The 22,019-nt window shown below is 38.8% G+C and overlaps 1 protein-coding gene across 3 annotated transcripts in view; it reads left to right on the forward strand.

Annotated features, from left to right (window-relative positions):
- The window catches only part of LOC149551494 (fructose-bisphosphate aldolase-lysine N-methyltransferase, chloroplastic-like), a 77,726-nt gene that overhangs the window by 43,796 nt on the left and 11,911 nt on the right, over nucleotides 1–22,019 (forward strand). For all 3 annotated transcript variants that reach the window (XM_089786990.1, XM_089786989.1, XM_089786988.1), the window contains exons 3-5: nucleotides 1,788–1,993; nucleotides 2,149–2,235; nucleotides 2,412–2,504. In XM_089786990.1, coding sequence (XP_089643116.1) covers nucleotides 1,788–1,993; nucleotides 2,149–2,235; nucleotides 2,412–2,504 — 386 coding nt within the window. The remainder of the gene's footprint in view (nucleotides 1–1,787; nucleotides 1,994–2,148; nucleotides 2,236–2,411; nucleotides 2,505–22,019) is intronic.

Genomic DNA, 22,019 nt, shown 5'->3' on the forward strand with positions numbered 1-22,019 from the left:
TCAACTATTGTAAATATTGTTTAATGTTGTAAATATAATTTATCAGTATAGAGAGCTTGCAATTAATTGTGCAGGGTGCATTTTCAGCAATTGAATATAAAAATTTCACTGGAGAAATCTTGAGGGCTAGTTTAATTTGATGTAAGAAATATCTGAGCTTCAGCAAATTTGTTTTGTAATGTTAAAATCTTATTCACATTCTGTAATAATAGTTTCCCGTACTAAATTTTAAAATGTTTCTCAATGGAAATGTACCTGGTTTGCACTAGGTCTGCCTAGGTCTGCCTTGGTTTGATCTGGGTTTTGCCCAGACCAACCAGCCTACCTGAACCCTGTCCAAACCCACAGGTGAACCAGCAAACCAAGAATGGGTTTGAACCCTGCCCAAACCAGGGTCCCAGGAAGGCGAACTGGACTTCATAGCTTTTGAGGAATGCCATCAAAGGGTGTAATATATCATTAAAGTTAAATTTAAGGGAATATTTTTGACTTCACTAAATATGATATGAGAATCAATTGAACCCTGTATATTTTGGTGCTAAAATGCTGTTGTTTGGGTTTCTATAGGTGGTTCCCTCTTTCAGAACAAAACTTCCCAAAGGCTAAAGTACATGTCATGTACCAAGTAACATATCTTTGGATGTGAATGGGCTAATTTTTCAATGTGCCTATGTTTTCTAATCTATGTAGTGGTCTTATGTAATAGTTTTTTTAATGCAAAAGGAGTCTACTTATGTGCCTTAGGGGCCTATAGGTAGGTGGGTCATTGAGGGGTGAGTAGAAGTTTTTAACCCACCTATTATAAATAGTTCTACCCTCTGTCATTTTTTATCTGCTTCTCATTTTTCTACTATCACTATAATCACTCTTTTGGAGAAGTATTTTCTCCATCTTCAGATCCGTAAGTACAATCCTTTGTTTTCAGGTGTGCAAGTTATGTCTGTGGATTAGCTGTGCTTCTATGGCTGCAGGTATGGTGCATAGTGTCATGGGTGATAAACAAATAGGAATCTAATGTGTGTTGGGAGGCAATGCTGTGAGTAAAAGAATAATAGAATAGTTCTTAGAAGAGGAAAGCTGTAATGAAAGACATCATAGTGCTGGTTTTTCTTGAATATTTTTGGATTAATATTAGAACATATTTATTATATTTTATCAGATTAATAGACGTTATCTCATATTTGGCAACTTTTTCAAACAATTTCATAAAAGCATATAATATTAGAACATATTTCATTTTTGGATTAATATTAGAACATATTTATTACATTTTATCAGATTAATAGACGTTATCTCATATTTGGCTACTTTTTCAAATCAATTTCATAAAAGCATGTTTTAGACTTTTAGTTAGTGTAAGGTGCAGACGTAGGCTACTTTCTTGAAATTATCTTTCCCGTAATCCCATTATTGTAGAAAAGCTTCATATGTCCCACAAAACATTAGACTTGTGTGACAATCTTTGATACCTTTGAATATGACGTTGGTTCTGCTTGTAGGTTCATTTGATAGCAAGAGCCATGTTATATTATTATTGTTTTGTTATCAAGGAAATCACATTTTCATACCTACTTTATTTCATTTTATGGTTTGTCACAGAAACCAGTTTCCAAGGTGACATACTATATGAATGTGCATAAAATATATAATCCACATTAAGATATTTTGGTTTATGCAGTTTCCAATGGGTTTACATCATTAAGTGTCCTATAGTTTGCATGATAATCAAGTTTTATGGGGATCCTGAATGACTTGCTTACCCTGTGGCAAATATAAATTCTCTGTAGCGGAGCTACTTACTACAAACAAACTCTCAGAGCTAGCTTGCTTAGCATTATATTTGATGTATGAGAAAAAGCAAGGAAAAGAGTCTTTTTGGTATCCCTTCATCCGTGAGCTTGACCGGCAGCGAGGAAGAGGACAGATGGCAGTTGAGTCTCCACTTTTATGGTCATCTGAGGACCTAAAGTATATTACTGGCAGTCCAATGAAGGTATTATACTTGAAGCAGTTAATAGATACTTCTGATTTTGTGCACATGACTTTCAGAAGAATTGATACCAAACTTCTGTGATGTGTCCTGGTTATTCCAGATCACAAAATCCAGTGAACTTTATTGATATAGGATACTTGATTGGGTTTGTGCAGGAAGTTGTGTTAGAAAGGAGTGCAGGGATTAAGAGGGAATATGAAGAGCTTGATACTGTTTGGTTTATGGCGGGTTCTCTGTTTAAGGTGGTCTTCCTTACTGATAATTTATGCTTGACATGGCTGATTGGTGTACAATACAAATTGTTATAGTTGACATTGGACAACTATGGATTAATGTCACAGTTGTGTTTTAAATATTTAAAAGACTCTGGTTCTTTCAAATTCCTTATTTTCATCTAATTATTATATATGCTCTGCAGCAATACCCCTATGATATACCCACTGAGGCTTTTCCATTTGAAATTTTCAAGCAAGCTTTTGTTGCAGTTCAATCATGTGTTGTACATTTGCAGGTATTGTTTACTTAACCTTTGTAACCCTAATTTCTAGCTATAGACAACTTGCAATGTTGTGCATAGCGCTTAAATAAAAATATATGTTATTGAAGAAGAACATAATTTTTTTATTAATATCTTCTGAGAAGTGAAAGCGCACTCCTATGATAAATTTAAGCTTACAAGCTTTTGGTAGCTCATGTTCAATTGTTTGTGTTATGACGATTTTTTAATGAATATTGCTGTTGAATGCTGTCAACTTACTTTTTGCTGCAGCCAGGATATTCATGAATATGGCCAAAGTATTAAGAAAAGAAATCTTGCCTTGCTGTTATCGTGATTTCATCTTGTCATTGCATATCAGTATCAAGATTAGGAATAATTTGCAGCAAGAATAAAAATGTTTGTGCTTTATAGAATACCTATCAAGAATTAGTACTATAGTGGGAACCCTTAATATATCATGTTCGGTTTTAGATTAGCCTACAATTAATTTAGTTACACCACAGTCACAATATGCAATTTTAAAGTAAGAACACAAATCCAAGGGTGCTGCAGTTGTGTGGCACTGACAAATTTATCATTTATACAAGTAGTATACAAATTGAGAATATATAAAAAAAAAAAAATAGTTAGATGAAGAAAGACAATATACATTAAACTTTTTTGATGGTATCTTCTTCTTTGTGCCTTCTTATTGTGCTATTATTTTGATCCATGGTAGTAAAAATTGCTCATGGGGATAAATTGGCAAACTAAAAGATAAAGGATTTTATTCCAAAAGAATGCGATTTAAAATCAGAAAAAAGTAGGGAAAATTGTGTAAGGATAGGGCAAAATCAGAAAAAAGCCACACAAATTAGAAAACCCGCAAACCCTAATTTTTTTCAAATCAAAATATCACCAAAAAATTGTAGCAAATGGCATCTCTCTCTCTCTCTCTCTGTCATATGCTTCAGTGTGCTGAGTAAGCGGCATCCACCCATCCATCCATACTTAGGAATAGATCCAACCTTCCTCCTAACTAGCAACCTGATCCTCTTGCATAAGGGTAGGGAACAAGTGTGTGTGTGTGTGTATGTATGCATAATTTGTGATATGCATCTTTTTGCCAATTAGATCATGTTAAAATTGCAATGAAAGGTTGTGCGTATGGAGCAAATTGGGGAGGAAGTCCTTGGGAATGAAATGTACCCTTCTTCGTTCTAGCATTAATGATGCCTAGTTGGTCTATCTTCCCATCCGGATAGGCTAACGGAATGTGATTTAGGATGCCAGCTAGTCACAGGTGTTTGGTTTCAGTTGAAGAGATTTTAAATGGGAAATCCTAAGGTTAAAGTCACTTTATTTTAGTAAGTTAAGTATAAAGTACTTTATTGATTAAAGTCACTCTAGGACAAAATGACTTAAGTGACTAAAACACGAAATAGTCTTTTATCCCACATTGTTAAGAGATTTGTTCTCCCATACTTCGAGGTGATAAAAGAAGGTTTTTACATTGGGATTACCACCACGAATATATGTTATTTTATAAATCCGAATGGTTGCTTAGATGTGATTGGATTTTCCTCAGGACGAAACCCCTTGAGGAAAAGTGTGAGACTAGATGCAAACCTAGTGCCTCATAGTTTACTATCAGATTGGAGCTTGAGTTGGTATTTGGAGGTTAGGCAAGAAGTTGGAATTACTGAATAACAGAGAGAGAAACTGGTTGGTGGATGGTGTAACTCTACAGGGTATCAGTTTGAATTACTCAACTTTGAAGTGAGTCAGGGTTCAAGCAGGTAGTCATTCCCAGACCGAAAGTTTTGGATGAAGTTTTGGTGTAAGTGTAATCTTCTTCATCTTGGTTTTACATATGGACAGCATACTTTCCATTTAGAGGAGTTCACGGGTTAGTTTGGATAGACACCTCCTGCACTGAGCCACTCCTACATTGTTACCCTGCACATGGATATCATTCTTCAGGATTGGATAACGGGTGTCATAGCATGAATAACGGCATCACTGGTGGTAATCACGGCATTGGATATATACTACAGTTGGCAGCTGTGAGAACGTGGCAGATCAATGAGAAGTGATCATGGGAGGGTCTCTGAGTATTGCACGGCACTCGCATTAGCAACAGCATTGATATTATCTCTCCTTCCCATAGCACGAATTGGCTCCCCTCAACAACACGGGCGGGTAGGATAAAGTCCAGTCGCAGGCGGCAGACTGGTTAGGCATTTGGAGGAGGTGATGGACTGGATGTTTGCTACAGGGTCAGACCTATTTTTCTGTACTCACTACTATTATGGGTCTGTCCATCTTTTACTAATCCTGTACTATTTATATATCAGATAATGGTGTAGAGGCTGTAACCGCATTCTCAGATCATATCTTAAGGATCATTGATTTGCTGTCATGAACATAAGGTGTTATCATTAAATTCTGAATCAGTTTTAATTCAATTTTACTTGAAGTACTGGTATCTTTGATTGGCATATTCATCTCTTAGCATTGGTTTTCAATGAAATAATGAAGTGTTGATAACAGTAATAAGTTTGCTCAAGGAATGGTTTACATAACATCTGTTTGACGAAATTCTCGCCAGACCAAGCTCGATATTTTTTATCCAATTCAGCAGAGATCACTACAGGGAATCAACTTAACTGTCATAATTAAATATATTCTAATGAAGGTCCTAGGCACATCTCATTCAAACAACATTCAATACTCACTAGAGAATGCTGACTAGGCACTAAATATACAATTGGGCTTCTTAAGATGTGAAGTCAAGAGAAATGTGAAAGTAATGACTTGAAATTCTACTAGTTTGCTTGATTTACTCTCTAGTTTTTCTTCTTGTATTGGTTCAATTGTTGGAAAAAGGTGTTTTGTGGGGAAATGTAAGAGATAATTTTTGTATTTTGGATATCAAGCCAACATGCGAGCCAAGGTAATTTATGAGCAACTACGGGGAGTCCGATTAGTCAAGTAGACAGAAAAATCTTAGTTGGAGTTAATTATGGATTACTTCTGGTCTCTACCGTAGAAGCTTCCCTGTTTGGCAATTGCCATCTGAGGATCCTAGTTAGAGGATTATCTCTACTTGCAAATGCATGGTTGATTAGATTTCAGGAAGTTGTTGTATACTATCCTGTACCGAAACTTTATTATTTTCTCCTGAATAAATTACCCTAACTCACAATAATAATTGCATAGTTGAATATAAATCACAATTATAAAAAAATTAGAAGTTTGATTTTATAATTCCAATTTAGAGCTTATGACATGTCTGTTGAAAATTTGCAACTTATCCTTTTAGCCTTTCTGTACTTCTTCTTTCCATTTTGCAGTGATCTCTCTTTGTAGAAATGCCTTTGTAATGCCCCTAAATTTCTGCCTATGTTGGTGAATTTGTCCACTAAGTTGACAACAAAAATTGAAGTTTTTAATCCTCTAATTTGCAGTCTTGAGGGGTTTTGTTCTCAGATTACCAAATCCTTTGTACGTATTCTGCAAGGAATATAAATAATGTCTTCACCAAAAATCCCTCCTTTACCTTGCTTAACTTTCTTAAATGGAATCTTGCTCCGACAGTCACCACTTTTCCAATGCCCTTGAAAAATAAACTTTAATTTTATCTGTCAATCCAAGTACTGCTTTTTAACCTTCTCTGATATCTTTTATTTGGTATCTTTCTGTCTTTTAGTCTTGATGTGGTTTGTCTCAATCAAGTTTTTAACATCTCTAATTCCTTTGGTGGCTAGTTTATAAGAAGGTCACCCCCCCTTGTCCTATAGAAGCTGCTCCTAGATGGGTTCTTCTTTTGATTGCCGTCAGAAATTGATAGTTTAAACTGGATTTATTTTTTGAACCAGGGCCATTACAGTCCATCCTTTCCAATATTGATTGTTCTAAAGTGATAACAGCTCTTGAAACCTTTATCCCCTTCATACCGAGACAGCATAACATGGATCCATGCTCATTGATCCTGCCTACTGCAAGAAATAAACATTCTTCTTGAGCAGAAATAGACATTAAGACTAGTTTCCACACCACCCTTTCTTCCTTAATGACCTTATCATTTGATGTGGAAGCTTCAACATCATGAGCAAATGTCTGTTGCAAAACTTTGTTATGAAGTTCACCTTTACATTTGCTGATCATAATACCCCACTTTTTATGAGTGTGATTGGTGACTACAGAAGTCACATATTACCCTGAACTTCACCATTGACACTGTTGACAATAGTGGGACAGACGTACCCAATGATCTTTTCATGTGGCAGCACTCGTATAACTTATTAAACAAAAATGTCTTCTTTGTAGGGGCTGATATTAACTGACCGAAGATAATACTGCCACTTGAAATATTTACCATGGCTATTGTTTTCTTTCCTTGCTAAGAAATAAAGAAATGTTGGCTGGAAACCTTCCTGCATCATTACAAAATGCTTCTTCAATGCTTAAAGGTGGAAGATTCCTTTCAATGGTTTTCCTGAATGGGTGGGGAAAGTTGAGAATATAAGTAGCAATAGTACCGAGATGGGCAGTGGTATTCACAATGACCCATGTCTTATGGATCTTGCCTCCAAAATCCCAAACAACCATGCTAGCGTAATGGTATTTCCTAAAAAGGTTGTTTTTGCTCAATGCTCATATGGTAGCCATTTGTGATACGCTACTCTGATTGTATTCAAAATGGATCAAACATTATCAGTATCAAACTGTGGATGGAGTCTTTGATTATCTCAATGCATGGAGTTCCTTGGTCTTTCTAAAGACATCTCCATTCTTATTGTTTCAGCCATGCATGGGGCTCCATTCAAAATGCCTTAAAAGTATCATGTTTTTCTATTTTTTTTGAATTTGAACTCCATAGTCTGATAGTTTTTAGTCAATTCTCCTAGTGAATGCAACCACTGCATGCCTATGGGCTATGATTATATCAGTTTTGCCTAATCCCACAACATCTAAATTATCCTTGATACCTCCCCCAAAATATGTTGGGCTGTTGTAATCTTCTGGTGCAAGGAATGATATGGCCATCTGCAAGCATAACATTGTACCCATAAAATTAAATGTGCATCTCTAAAATCATGAGTGTCTACACTATCAATCAACACTATAAGCTTTTTGACCGTGGGAAACCCATTGAACTCTCAAAGCATGGTACTTGAGTGCTCCAGAAAGATTAGTTAGAGTGCCTCCCGGAATCTCCTCTTCTTTGCTTTCATACTCTGTCTCATTAGTCATAGCCTTAGGCTCAGTTCCTTTGGCCTTTAAGTCTACTTTGGAATGAACCCCTATATAATTTATTTGGTCCTTCTCCAAGAATTTATGTCCGGGCTCCCATGGCTCTTTAGAAGAAAAGCACTTCTTCCTCTGAAGCTTATTCTTAATTTCTTCAACCCTCGTCTGTTTTTGGAGGAAAAGCTATTGGGTGAGGGGTACCTTTTAAAAAGGGTTTCTCATGCTACTTTGTTGGTCCACTCTTGGGGTGGAATTTGTTCTTGGTTGTTGAATCTTCCACTGTCAAAGTCCTTTGAATAGCATGTTGTGGAGATGATAGCTCAAAAGCTGGAACCAAGCCATGAAGTACCTCCAAAAATCCTTCCGTAAGTAGAAACACAAGTCTTCTCTCCATAATATCTGACACCATAACTGAAATCTTTTGAAATTTTGCTATGTAATTTTGTATTATACCCTGCTGTCTTATTGTGTTAATTCCCTAAATTACATCTGTCATGATTTAATGATGCCCTTGAGGCTTGTGTGATTAGCCCATGATGCCACCACTCACTGCTGCATTCTCTAAGAAGAATGGGATATTTAATGGCTTCATCTTTTACACTGGGGCTAAGAGCAAAATAGGTATCTAGTTTTTGGACCCATGAACATTTAGTGCACTTCTCCGAACCATCAAAAGTGGGAAGATCAGCTTACTTAACCTTTTCTGCAGATCACTGTTGGGTTTTCTTTTTTATCCTCTTGAAATATTCTTTGATTTATCATTAGGAAATTGCATAAATGGATCTGTCTGGTAATATCTGGATCAATTCTTGAATATGTGTCTATGTTTTCATCAAAGTCATTTGCTATACCATGTTTGGCACTTCCTCTTTGGCTGCTCAACTCTAGGTAAGAATGAGAGATGTCTGATTCTGGGTGGTGACCGAAGTGGAGTCCTATTGGCTTTTTGACCCTAAATGATTTGGATTACTTCCTTCACCATTAGCTTGTGTAGGCCTAAGGGAACTGATTGTATTATTCGTATTCTAAAGCATTTGAAGGAGCAATAGTGTCATTTGTTTCTTTTGTTCTTCCTCTTGATTGGCCATCTTTCTCTTTCCTCTACCTCTAATTTGATTGCTAACCTCTTGTAATGCTGCCTGTAGTCATTCCTTTTCTGTCTCCAAGGCTCTCTGATCTCTTTCACTCCACTATATTATTAGAATTTAGACCCATAGGTTGGTGGGACTGCCAGTCTGATACCAATTGTAACATCCAATCCTGATATTTCTGTAACATCCCCTGGTAAGATCAAATTGTTGTCGGTAAAATAGTTAGTTAACATGTGATTCGTGTGTTTGAAGGGGTAGGCAGTTGGGTAGTTGGTTGTCATGTTGCTAAATTTTAACGTAATAATTAAATTAAATTAATTAATTAATTGGTTCCAAAATTTAAATAATATAATAAAAGGACCTTTAATTAGTTACTTTAATTAATTAAGATGGGGCCCAAGTTAATAATGTGTATTTGTGGTTTCGATTGATTTAGTATATCTCGGACCCATTTTTATTTAACTGTTTTTGTAGGTGTGGCCATCGGCTCTCTTTGTAAACCCTCGAGAAGTTCCTCTGAAGGGTATTTAAGCACAACATGTAGGTAGTAGTTGGTATGTGATTTGAATTATATTTTTTGATATTGCGAATTCCAATTGGGATTCTCTATTGTTTGCCATTTCGGAAGTGCAAGATCTTCCCTATTTGGCTTTCCGGTTTCGGTGGGATTCAACCCTCACCCTATTCTGTCGCCTGGAATACTTTGCTCGGATCAGGCAAATCTAGAGTGCCATCTTCGTTTGCAAATATACATTCCACGTGTAATTATCTGTACTAGCATTTTATCTATCATTTGTATCTGGCAAATCTGAAGTGCTAAGGTTATTTCTCTATGTGCAATCACCTGCAATATAATTGTTATTGGTAGCGATTTATCTTTCTTGCGTGGATGCATGCAATACCCTGGCAAAGTGATTACATCACATCACCCTTCGCTTATACATCGAACGACCTCCACTGAATATTGGATTTGCAACCATACAGATCCATCTACTTGCATCGTACGAAGTGTTTCAACATCACCATATGGCTCCCACAAACCACTGTACGGAATAGTGCCTCGACTGTATGACATGCCTCTAGGCCAACATCACTATATGATATTTGGACAGTACAGACTATTTTCTTCACCCTTGCAGTTGCCCTTTTGTCTACCGTAGGGACTTCTATTGTCCACTACACACACTATACAAACTGACATTTCGAATCTGGAACCTTTGTCTACAAATGGGATCGAAACATTATAGTGGTATCAGAGTAATTGCCTTCGGGTCAAGATCCCCTTTGGATCGAGATTCCCTTCGGATCGAGTTCCCCTTCGAATTGAGATTCCCTTCGGATCAAGTTTCCCTTCGGATCAAGTTTCTCCTCAGAACTAGATCCCCTTCGGATCGATTTTCCCTTCGGGTCGAGATGCCCTTCGTGCCAAGTTTCCCTTCGGATCGATTTACCCCTTTGGTCGAGATTCGCTTCGGGCCAAGTTTCCCTTTGGATCGAGTTACCCTTCGGATCGAGATTCCCTTTGGACTAAGTTTCTTCTTAGGTCAAGTTCCCCTTCGGACTGAGATTCCTTTCGGATCAATATCCCGTTCAGGACGAAATCCCCTTAGTGCCGATATTGCATTCGGCTCAAGATCGCCCTCAAGCCAAGTTCGCCTTCGGAACATTACATTGGTTGGTCATGACGGTTTGTCGCAACCCTTCAACACTATATTTTGTATACTATATCTGATTATTATCATTGGGATATGAAATAATGCTGTCATTGTAGTCTAAATACATGAATGTAAACATTTGTTGAGATTAATAAAGAAGTTGGTGAGTTTTCTTGTACAGTGTTGATACTGCGTTGTGTTGCATTAAATTACTTTCCTTGTTATTCATTCTGTATGTTCTAAACTTGTTACTAAAGCAGTAAACATTTGGCGGTGCTGCTTTTAAAGAATATAGAAGTGATAGAGTGGTACATGGCGAAGGATGCATAATGGGACAACCCATGAACGAAGGAAGTAGCCACAACAAGGATGATACATTTCAAGAGTTGTTTGAGGGAGAAATAACACGTACACTTGACTTCATCTCATCATTGCAAGCATTGATAGAAACCCATGTATGGAGAGAGTTTGCAGAGGAACAAATTCTAGAGAGTGTAGTGTGGCAGTCTTTCAAAGTAAGCCCTGTTGTAGATTGGTTGACGAGCAGGCTCCTACCATTATTGGCACAACCATTATTGCCGTTGCAAAACTCCCATTAGGAAACCAACTGAGAGAACAAATGGCAACAAATTGTCCAAAGGTTTGAGGAGAATAGGCAAAGAGAGACAGAGGACAAGGACAAAAGCAAAAGACAACAAGGCAATCCTTTGGACCCTTTGGAAGAGGAATTAATGCCAAGTTTGCTGAACAAAGACAAAAATAAAACAGAATATATAGACGAGTTTGAGGCTATTTAAAGGGCTATGAGACTTGAGGAACAAGCAGAGCGTCAAAGACAACTGAAGAGACTTGTAGAGGGAAGGCCAAAGGAAAGGTTGCCTGAAGGGAACCTTTTAGGCACCATAGAAAGTGAATAGATTGCAGTCGTGATATTTGGTATGGAAGACAGGTACCACACTGAAGGAGACGATGGAAATGGTGGAGACATAGACAATGATAAATGATTAGAAGATACTAGAAATTGGTTGAGAAACCTCATCTCACAGCGAGGAAGGAGGCTCATAAGGTCTGAGGGGGAGAAGAAGGTGGTGAGGATGGTGGTGCAAGGGGTATCGGTGCAACTACGAGTGTTGGAGGGACATAGGGGCACAATAGCCAATGTAACCTATTCAGTTCTAACACATCCATTTTGGGAACCCACGTTATACTGATAGTAATAAAAACTGTAGTCATGTCACAAAAATAGAAATCACCAAATTTCATAGGGTGATGGGAAGACCTCATGTGCGATTGCAAAACCTGTAAAACCACCTAGTCTGCCAATGGGGTGACAAACCAAGATGAGTGGGGCAAACAATTCCCAACCACATTGAGGTGAGTAGCAATAGACTGGTACTCAAATGTGGATAAAACTAAAGTGACCTTGTAGACAAATTTGAAGTTCCAAACAGAGTTTCGACTACAGTAAGATGGTAATGAAATCATGCCAGAAATTAATAGTACCGAACATGAAAAGGATGAGGCTGTTTGAGCATGTGGTCAGAGTTTGAAGGAGTTATTGGGCAAGATCAACAACCAACCAACATATGGCCTAATGAAGCAGTGGTTCATTGAAGAGCAAGACCCTCATTGAAGAAGAATATGAGAATAGTGCCTTCGCCATTGTACACAAATGCATACAATAGAGAAATGGACTTGTAAAGTGAGCAAGTGGCTAAAAAGAAGAAACATGGGTCATCATCCGAGGACGACGATTCCTCCACACAGAGAAATGATGGGGAATCAAGTAAGAAAGTACAAGCCCTCCAAAAGGACTAGCTAAGAATGATGTAGGAATTAAAGGCCATGAAGGCCGATACAAGTAGGAATGAGGATGGAGATTTGTGGTGTATCGAGTGTAAGGAAGAGGACCATGCCAAGGGGGCATGCCTGTAAAACAATTTATCTGACATTTGCCCTATTATGGGTCATTCCGCTAAGGAATGCCCATTTAATATGAAGACATGGGGTCAATAATTGTTCACCTAAGAACCCTCTACATCAACAACAACCAGTGTTCAGGTGAATAACACCACGATGTTGTTTGGGTATTTTCAGAACAACAGGTGTGGAGGAAGGAACAACAACAAATAATAACAATAGCTAGAGCCACATCTAGTGTGATGTGAAGGGAAGGCCAATGATCCAATGTTGCACATGTAGCTAGTAGGGGCATTTGGCTCGTGATTGCTTGGGGGAAGAAATACCTTAGTTCTTGTGCAAATGGTGCATACCAGTAGACCATGAGGATGCAAGTTGTCCAAAGTCTAGTGTTAACGTGTTGAATATTGGAAAATAGAACACATAAGAGGATGTCTTAGGAGTCCCTTGTGCACAGGCAAAGAAGGCCATGTACCCTGATCCCTGTTCAAAGAAGTAGAGAGTACAAGATGCTAAGGCCGACATAGAAAAAGAAATGATGGTTGAGAAGAGGGAGACACATGAAATGACAATCACTTCACTACAGATGAAGGCTGAGTAAAATATATTTTAACAGATGATGTCGATAGAGGTCCCGATCAAACTCAAAGTCCACTTCGAAACATTGCCACATAAACACCGTATTGGGTCGACATCGTATGGCACACCGTGCGAAAAGCACAAAGGAGTCCATTGGTCCTTCTATAGATCCAATGGAGTTGGCTGTCAATACTGAGAGACGTTTAGTAGTGGTAGAAATGGGTATTCTCAGCACCATTCTAATAGACACCATTGTTGATAGAGGGTTTGTTGTTAATGTGCGTTTGAAGGAGACATGGAAGAAGTTGGGGGAACCTAGATTGTTGGCACCAATCTTTGACTCGGTGGGTACAGACCAACATGACATCAAGCTGATTGGAACGCTAATGGCATAGAGTGATGATTGTTACTTTGTTGTTCATACTGGATTTTGTAGTGATCCCACTTAAGAGGAAGGGCTATGACACAATCCTCAGGAGAGGCTGGTTGGTGGCAGCCAAGGTGAACTATGGTTGGATACGAAACACTATCAATGGAGACGGGTGGGAGAAAGTTCACCATTGACCTCAAGACATTGATGGCGAGCAAAGACTTGATATCCTCATTAGAATTTGAGATTGAAGGAGGAGGTAAGGAGGGTGGAGAGGAAAGGAAGTGATAGATGAAACCCAATAAGGAGGGCATCCTCAAATTGGAAGGCTTCTACAAGGAATACCTAAACTCAATGAATGACCTCTTCCATTGGCAAATGGAAGATTATGAACTATTTCATTGCAACATACTTTAGGTGGATGAAGGGGTAGAGTGCACCAAGTACACCGGAGAGGAGGGCTTGGTGAACGAGGGATCAATGTATCGGTCTAACTTGGTGAAGCCAATTTGGTACGAGGAACCCTCATTAGAAGTTACCAACTTTAGTGATGAGGGTAATCCAAGAAACGTCCTCGTGGGTGATGATTGGAATCCCATCGTAAAAGTGACAACGTTCAAGATCCTTACGAAGTATAAGTGTATATTTGGTTGGATGTATAAAGATTTAAATGGATTACCCCCCCAAGCTGTATGTACACTATATTCCGTTGGTTCTTGGCATTGCACTAGTACGGAAGAGATCATAAACGATGAATAAGAATCATGTGGCATGAGTGAATTAGGAAATCAAGGTATTATTTGAAAGTGCAGACAAGTGAATGGGTCTCTCCCATGTTTATATCATTGAAGGAGGTGAACCAAATTTATCATTTGTGTAGACTTCCGATGCTTCAATGCGGTCACGAGGATTGAACACTTTTTGATTCCCTATACTGATAGTATCCTCGAAGAAGTGCCAACACATGAAATCTATTCCTTCATGGATGATTTCTTAGGATACAATCAGATATCTATAGTTAAGGAGGACAAGTTGAAGACTACATTTGTAGTAGACGATGGTGTTTACACATATAACAAGATGCCCTTTGGGCTCTGTAACGTACCAACAACCTTTTAGAGGACTATATTGCACAAATTTGATAATGTCTGTTGGAATTTTCAAAACCTTTCTAGATGACCGGTTGATCTTTAGTGTGCAGGACACACACCTCATGGCTCTCAGGGGGTGCATGAGGAGATGTAGGAGAGCAAGATTGGCATTGAACTTGAAGAAATGTAGTTTTATGGTACTACAAGGGAAGCTGCTAGTGCATATTGTATACAAGGAAGGATTGAAGACAAACTTGGATAAGGTACGAGAGATTGTCGAAATAGGAGCAACTATAAACATCACAGGGGTGGTGAAGTCTTTCTTGGGACACAAGATATTATTGGAAGTTTATAATTTTTTTCGCTTCAAATATCCTACCCATTGAACAAACTTACATAGGAGGGAGAACCCTACACTTGGGGGAATTCGTAGGAGGAAGCATTTCAGGAGCTCAAGTCAAGGCTTGTCGGCGCACCAATGTTGTAATACCCGAATTAGGAAAAAGAGTTTCATGTGCATGTTGATGCATCCAAATTTGCAATTAGAGCCACAGTGGTGCAAGTGGGAGATTATGGGCTGGACCACCTGGTCTATTCGCTAGCAAGTTGCTATTCAAGGCCAAGAAAAATTATAGCACAATGGAGATGGAGGCTCTCAGAATGGTGTGCACCATTCAAAAATTCCGACACTACCAATTGGCAATGTTATTCACCTTCTTTGTGGACCATCGGGGCTTGATGTATCTTGTCAATAAACCTATTTTACAAGGGAGAGTAAGTAGATGGTTGCTATTGTTCCAGGAATTTATACTCACCATCATCGTATGACCGAGGAAGGGCCATGTGATTGCACCAATTCTCCCACGTCAAGTCTAGAGAATCATCGAAGGGAGTAAATAATGATTTTCAAGACATGCATTTGTTCCATATCGTGGTCTTGCCAGCATGGTAAACAAGTATTTGTGAGTACCTATCCACATCCTAGATCCCAAGGGACATGTTGCCCGGAGAGAGAAGGAAGTTGGTCCTAAGGAGTAGGACATTCTAGTTGATCAATAGATTGTTGTATAAGATGGGACCATATGTAACATACCATTTTTCCTTGGCCAATAAAAGAATCATATTCTAAGGTAAATTTGGTTCTCATAACAAAATTTTAAATAACATAAAGGCAATTATATTCGTTACTTCACTTAAATGGAAAAGCTATCAACTGATTTCATTGTACAAGAATAATGAAATAGAAATAGAATAATGACCTTTTCTAGTTCACATGAAGGAAACTACTTTAACTTCCATAACCAACTTCTACCAGTACATTTGTTAAGAACATCACAACAATATATAAACCTCAAAACCAAACATTAATTTAAGATAAAGAACATACGAAAGGAACAAGTGTCATACATGTAGCAATAATTGTCACTGTGTTGTGCAAGCCTCGACATTTGGTGAAGAGGAGAAGCATTGGCATGAGCTTAACCTCCCAATTATGGATCTTAACTTATCCCCACACAATCTCATTCGAGAAAGGCCTTCCCTACCCCAGGGTTAGGCTTGGGGCACCATGGTCCTATCACCTGAGCTTTTCAGTATTAGAGTGTCGGCCAAGCAATTGACAAGGTAGTGGATATCCTCCATGAACCTCCCCTCCGTCAGCTAGTTCTTTGACCTCTAGTGATCAATTGTGACAAGCATGCTGCTAACCTACCTCGACCAAGGATTTCAGTGGGCTATTAACATGCCTGATCACCCACCCCTCAACTTGACAACAAGAATATAATTTGGACAACCATGATTTGACTCAGTATATGCAGTTTAATTATTCATTTACTGACATTCATTTGTTCTTGCAGGGATGCTTCTCCTCCCCACCCATTAATATTTGGCCCTTTTGGGCTTGGGTGTAACCTGGGAGATTTAGAGCCAAGGATAATGTAAATATCATTTTACCAATTTAGATTTATTCCATCCGAACTGATCTTATCTCAGTGGTATATGGTCAATACCATGTGTAAGTTAGATTGATGCCTCAAGTAATATAGTAGTGCTTGCTTCTTATATTCATGCACAAAGTATGCCACTAGCAATGTGCTCAATTGAACATTCATGGTGATGCCAATTTGTTTCATTACAGTTGCGGGTCTGTATTATCATCAGCACCCAATAAGCATGGTAGTAAAAGAGATTTGGAAATTTCTATTACTTTATTAAACAACATTCTATAGCCTTTATTTACGGTCATTGTAGCTTTGTTCATTATCAAGGATGAACAATGATACTACAACAATTCAATTACATCATTGATTTCCACATTTGAATCGACAAGATCAGAGATTCAATGGCAATAAAATATAGGAGATGGTTGCACGACCTATAGATGGTTGGATGCTCCATATATTGTGGCTCGAGAACAAGAAGCTCCAACATGATGAATTCAGTCTAGAATTAATAGCAATAGTGTTGAGTAATTTGCAGATTTAGATGTTCACAATATGAAGTAGGGATTTTATGATATATTATCGATGGAAGTTTTAGTTGGCTTTCAGCCGTGAGTGTTTTCTTGCTAGAAATAAAACTCAGACCTAAATGCGAGGAGGAAAAAAAGAACACTCCTCAGGTAACGGAGGGAGAAATATAAATAGATCATCTGCACAGCATCTCAATCATAAGAAAGAAAAGAGTGGCGGTGCATGGCTAGCCATCGGTCACAAGTAACTTCACCAATTTAAAACTTAAAAAGGAATATAAGCCGATATGAAGGTGGCAGTCGCTCATCAATATGGAGCCATTATTAAAGACATAAAGATTATACTTCCTCATGGTTTTTTAATATATTAAAATATATTGGCGTAATTGTATTGGTGTCACCTATAGTTGTAGGTATATATAAATGTGTGTGTGTGTGTGCGCGCACGCGCATGTGCGCACACACATATATATGTAGTTGCAAATATAGATGTTAAAAATAACATGGTGTTAATATATATAGAGTTACATCTTGGCGACCACTCAACGGTCTCAATAAAAAAAAAGAAGGTAACAATTTTATGTTATTAAATGATTAATGCTTTTTTCCTTGCATTAAGAACCGATCGGGTACCTCATGGTTATCCAAGGTATACTTTATGTTGCCTAGCCATTAAATCCTTCACCAAGATGGTTAGAAGTTGGAACCCATACCTAATGGACTGTTAATCGACCTTTTTGGTGTTCCATTCCTTAAATCCTGTTGAGCAATGCTTTCCCCCCTTTTTGTCTTCTCTTGCATCCAAAAAAGAATATTTCCACGATAATAACATATTCCTCAATTTTGAATCAAAATAACTATAATCAAAAGTATTTCATAATTGTCACAACGGCTAACCAACATACCGCTATCAACTATCTTTATAATTTCTTGAAATAAAAATATTCATTTTAGTTGAATTGTAACGAACAATCAACAAGTAGTTTTTACATGAATCAAAACGGTTAACCATAGTTTCCATTTCATAAGACCATATCATTCAACTATTTTTAACTATCTAACTATCATTCATATGAAATATATAACAGCTATATGATCATTTTAAATGGGAAAAAATTTGGGATGTAACACCAGACCAGGTGTTACAGAGGTGCGTCATGGAGGAAGAAGTCGGAGTGTTCTTTTGGAGGTGCATGAAGGTCCTATTGGAAGACACATAGGACTCGATACTGTAGAAAGGAAGGTGCCACTTGCAAGTTTGTGGTGGCCTACATTGTATAATTATGCTAGGGAGTGGGTTGTTTGATGTGACACATGTTAGAGGGATGGAAAACCATTGAAGCATGACTTCATGCCTTTGAATCCCTCATAGGCATAGGAGTTATTCGAAAGGTGGGGACATGACTTCATAGGGTCATTAAGGGCTAGTAGAGCAAGGAGATTCAAATATATTGTGGTGGCTGGTAGAGGTGTGAGCCCTACCAAATGATTTCACACTAAGTACAACTAGATTTATTTATGAGCAAATTCTCACAAGGTATGGTAATCCATTACAACTAACTAGTGACCGAGGGGGCTACTTTGTGAATCGTTTCATATGACTGCTCACCACAAAGTTTAAGATATCTCATTCCTCGTCAAGCCCATATTACCCACAAGCAAATGGCTAGGCAGAAGCTACAAATAAAATATTGGTGTCTGTGATCTCCAAATAATGCAGGGTACATCAAGAAGATTGGGAAGAGAAGCTACGCTCCATACTTGGGGCTTATCGTAGTATATACAAAGTAACTACGCCATTCCATTTGATGTATGGATAGGAAGGTGCTATCCTTGCCAAATTTATGGTTCTAAGCCTGCGAATCACTATTGAGAATAGACAAGGAGATATGGAAAGTATTTGGGAAAGGTTATATACCAAAAATTGTGCATGTGTCGGATGATGGTGCAATGGGCCATTGAGGTGGCATAACAAAGGTGCAAGGCATGGCACGATAAACATCTTAAACAGGTAAAATTGACTCCAATAGAACTAATACTGAAATATAATGGGAGAAATGAAATTACACTGGGAGAGTTCAAGGTCAAGTGTCTTGATCCATACAATGTAAGAGAAGTTGGAGAAAATGGGCAATCAAGCAATGGACACTTGATGGGCAAGGGATCCTAGACGTGGTTAATGGGTCAAAGCTAAAGCCCTACCATGAAAGGCAAAAGTGGGAGGAAGGGTGACCCAAGTTGGTGGAAGGCGCTACATAAGGTAAAATTTATACATATATATATATATGTATGTATGTATTTATGTATAAAAAAGAGAGGATTTGTCAAACGATGGACTCTGCATGGTGGCTTCGGTGACCACTATGCGGTGGAATCCGTGCGATGACCACCATACAGTGCTCACAGTGTGGTGCACCGTACGAGTTGACCCGTAATTGTCTATAAATACCGCACAAGCAAACATAACCATACCGAGGCAAAATATAGAGCATCGGGAGAATTTTTGTACAGTGAAGAAAGAAAATAACTGAACAACCACAACTCCATAAAAGCAAGAACAGGCTCGTAGCTTGCAACAAGTCTGATAGCTTACGTGAGTGAATGTATAACCAGTGACAATGACGTGCAACTTGAATTCATCAGACGCATGGTGAAGTGAAATGAAAGTTGCTAAGGGAGAAGGTAAATGAGTGTAAACTATAGAATAGAGGGGGCTGTACAATAATGACACTTGCAGAGAATTAAAAAACAATGTACACAAAAAAGAACAACGTACATGTCAAACCCACCAACAGTGATGAAGGTATAGGGTATGCTTAGAACAAAGGAAATAACCAGCTGCACAAACATGCATTAGTGATATGGCCGCAATTGTAAGAGATTGTGGTTCTACTCAATTACGAAGGGAGAAAGTTCGCAAGCATACCCTAATTGATTTGATTGCACAAAACGATAAGAAGGAAGATGGTTAATGATGATTTCCGACAAGGATTGGAAGAAATCATTATAGTAGACCTCAAGCAGTTCCTCCAACATGAACAAGGATGCAAGAATATTACCTTTTGGTGTTAGAATTGTAGGAAGAATGGATGCAGGCTCAAGGAAAAAGAAGCAACTAAGGTCAATGGTGCTAGGGAAAGTTCACATGCAGTATAAGGAGGAGAACATGACATCACAAAATGTAGTTTATGAAAGACTCGATGGATTGGAGTGCTGAAAATGGTGGTAGGAAACACTAGAAACTGATTTGGTGAAGCAGACATCAAGAACACTGAGGCTCATTAGGCCATACAAATGCTCATTTTTTGCATTTGGGATTATGTGGATGCCCTTTGTATGTTGGTGGAGACCTTCAATAGATTTACATGCAGTAGTTCTTTTGAGTATCTTGTGTATAATCTCATCATGTCCTTTACAACCACCGAATTCGTATGGTTGTTTGGTATTCTTGGTAGGAATGGAAAGGAAACTGATTTGAAAGCCAAGAAGATGACTTGTGAAAAGAAGGAACCCTTGATATGATTTGTTTCACAGACTTACACCAATAGAGATGGACTTTGTAGCTAGTGCCTCTAAGAGCCGAGGGATGAAGAAGCCATCCATTGGAGGGGGACCATGGTGTTGTCTTATGGATGTGGTTAAGATCTGACTTATAGGGTGTAGTAGAGCCTTCGATATAGCTCTTACACTCTTCCTCATGAATGGTATTAGGAACAGGTTGGTGTTTGATTGGGTGTCTGTGTAAGGAGATTGGATGTACGAGTTCCTTCACTATCCCACATTTTGTTATTGGTTTGTTCTTGGATGCTATGCAAGTGCAGATTATGCTTGGTGAGTTTGAGGTGAAGCTCGAGGGTACTTTGGCACCTAGCGAGCCTCCAATTCTTTATTGGAGACATTTGGATGTGAATAGTGCACCCACATAGTAGAAGAGGAAATGCAAAGTGGTCTTAGAATCAAAGTCGGGGGAGGACGTAGAGAGTGGTAGGAGGTAATTACAAGGACTTCAAGTGTGTTCAAAGATAGCCTAGAAGTGGTTGACAGAGGTAGCCAAGTGGTAGAGAGAGAAGCTGTTGACTTAAAAGTTTTGGCTACACCCACGCAGGTCCTCTTTTCTTGCCCACTCCTCAGAGATACATAGCCTAGAAGCGGTTGACAGAGGTAGCCAAGTGGTAGAGAGAGAAGCTGTTGACTTAAAAGTTTTGGCTACACCCACGCAGGTCCTCTTTTCTTGGCCACTCCTCAGAGATACAAGCCATTTTACTCCACCTGCGATGATTGGCTTGATGATCACAATGCCCATTCTAGAGTTTGGCGAATTGAGGAAGCAACTACAAAGACTTCTAGCATGTCCCAAAGATAGCCTAAAAATGGTCGACAGAGGTAGCCAAGTGGCGGAGGGAGAAGCTGTTGACTTGAAAGTTGTGGCTACACCCCTGCAAGTCCTCTTTTCTTGGCCATTCCTTAGAGATACAACCCATTTTACTCCACCTATGACAGTTGGCTTGATGACCACAACACCCATTCTAGAGTTTGGCCAATTGAGGGTGTCGATGAATATGTCACTGAAAATCGAGCCCATTGCAATTGTGACAGAGTCAATAGTGGTGTTTGTTGAGACCTTAGTTGTGGTAGAGTTCATTGGATCCCAAGTTGAGCAGCCGAGAGATTTGGTACTACATGGTGAGAGAAAGGCTGTTGAGATGGTCCCTATGGAGATGATGGATGTGGTCCAGGCTGAGGTGGGAGTAGTAGCGACTGTAGTGGTGGAGTAGCCCAACTGGGCAGAGGTTTAAGTTGTGGCAGATAACACTCTAGTGACAGGTGGTGCTCCATCCCAGGAAGACACGAGTGCTCGACTTAGTAGAGATCTATTCATGCTTATCGCCCTTGTGGTGGCAACCATTGTATCTCCCCAATGCCAGGTACCGTTGGAGATATTGGATTTAGATGGAGAGACTTAACCAGTACAATAGGTGGAGGCAAGTATAACTCTAGTCAAATAGTTAGAGGAGAGTGCACTTGTGGCACAATTGATGCTAACACTTGAGGTAGGCCTACTAGAGCCTTAAAAGTGTCTTGGTGATGTTAAGAAGTAAATTGAGGAGATGACGAC

This window comes from Cupressus sempervirens, chromosome 6 (assembly GCF_028749045.1).
Source record: "Cupressus sempervirens isolate cs-2001-9-10 chromosome 6, ASM2874904v1, whole genome shotgun sequence".
Taxonomy (NCBI): Eukaryota; Viridiplantae; Streptophyta; class Pinopsida; order Cupressales; family Cupressaceae; genus Cupressus; species Cupressus sempervirens.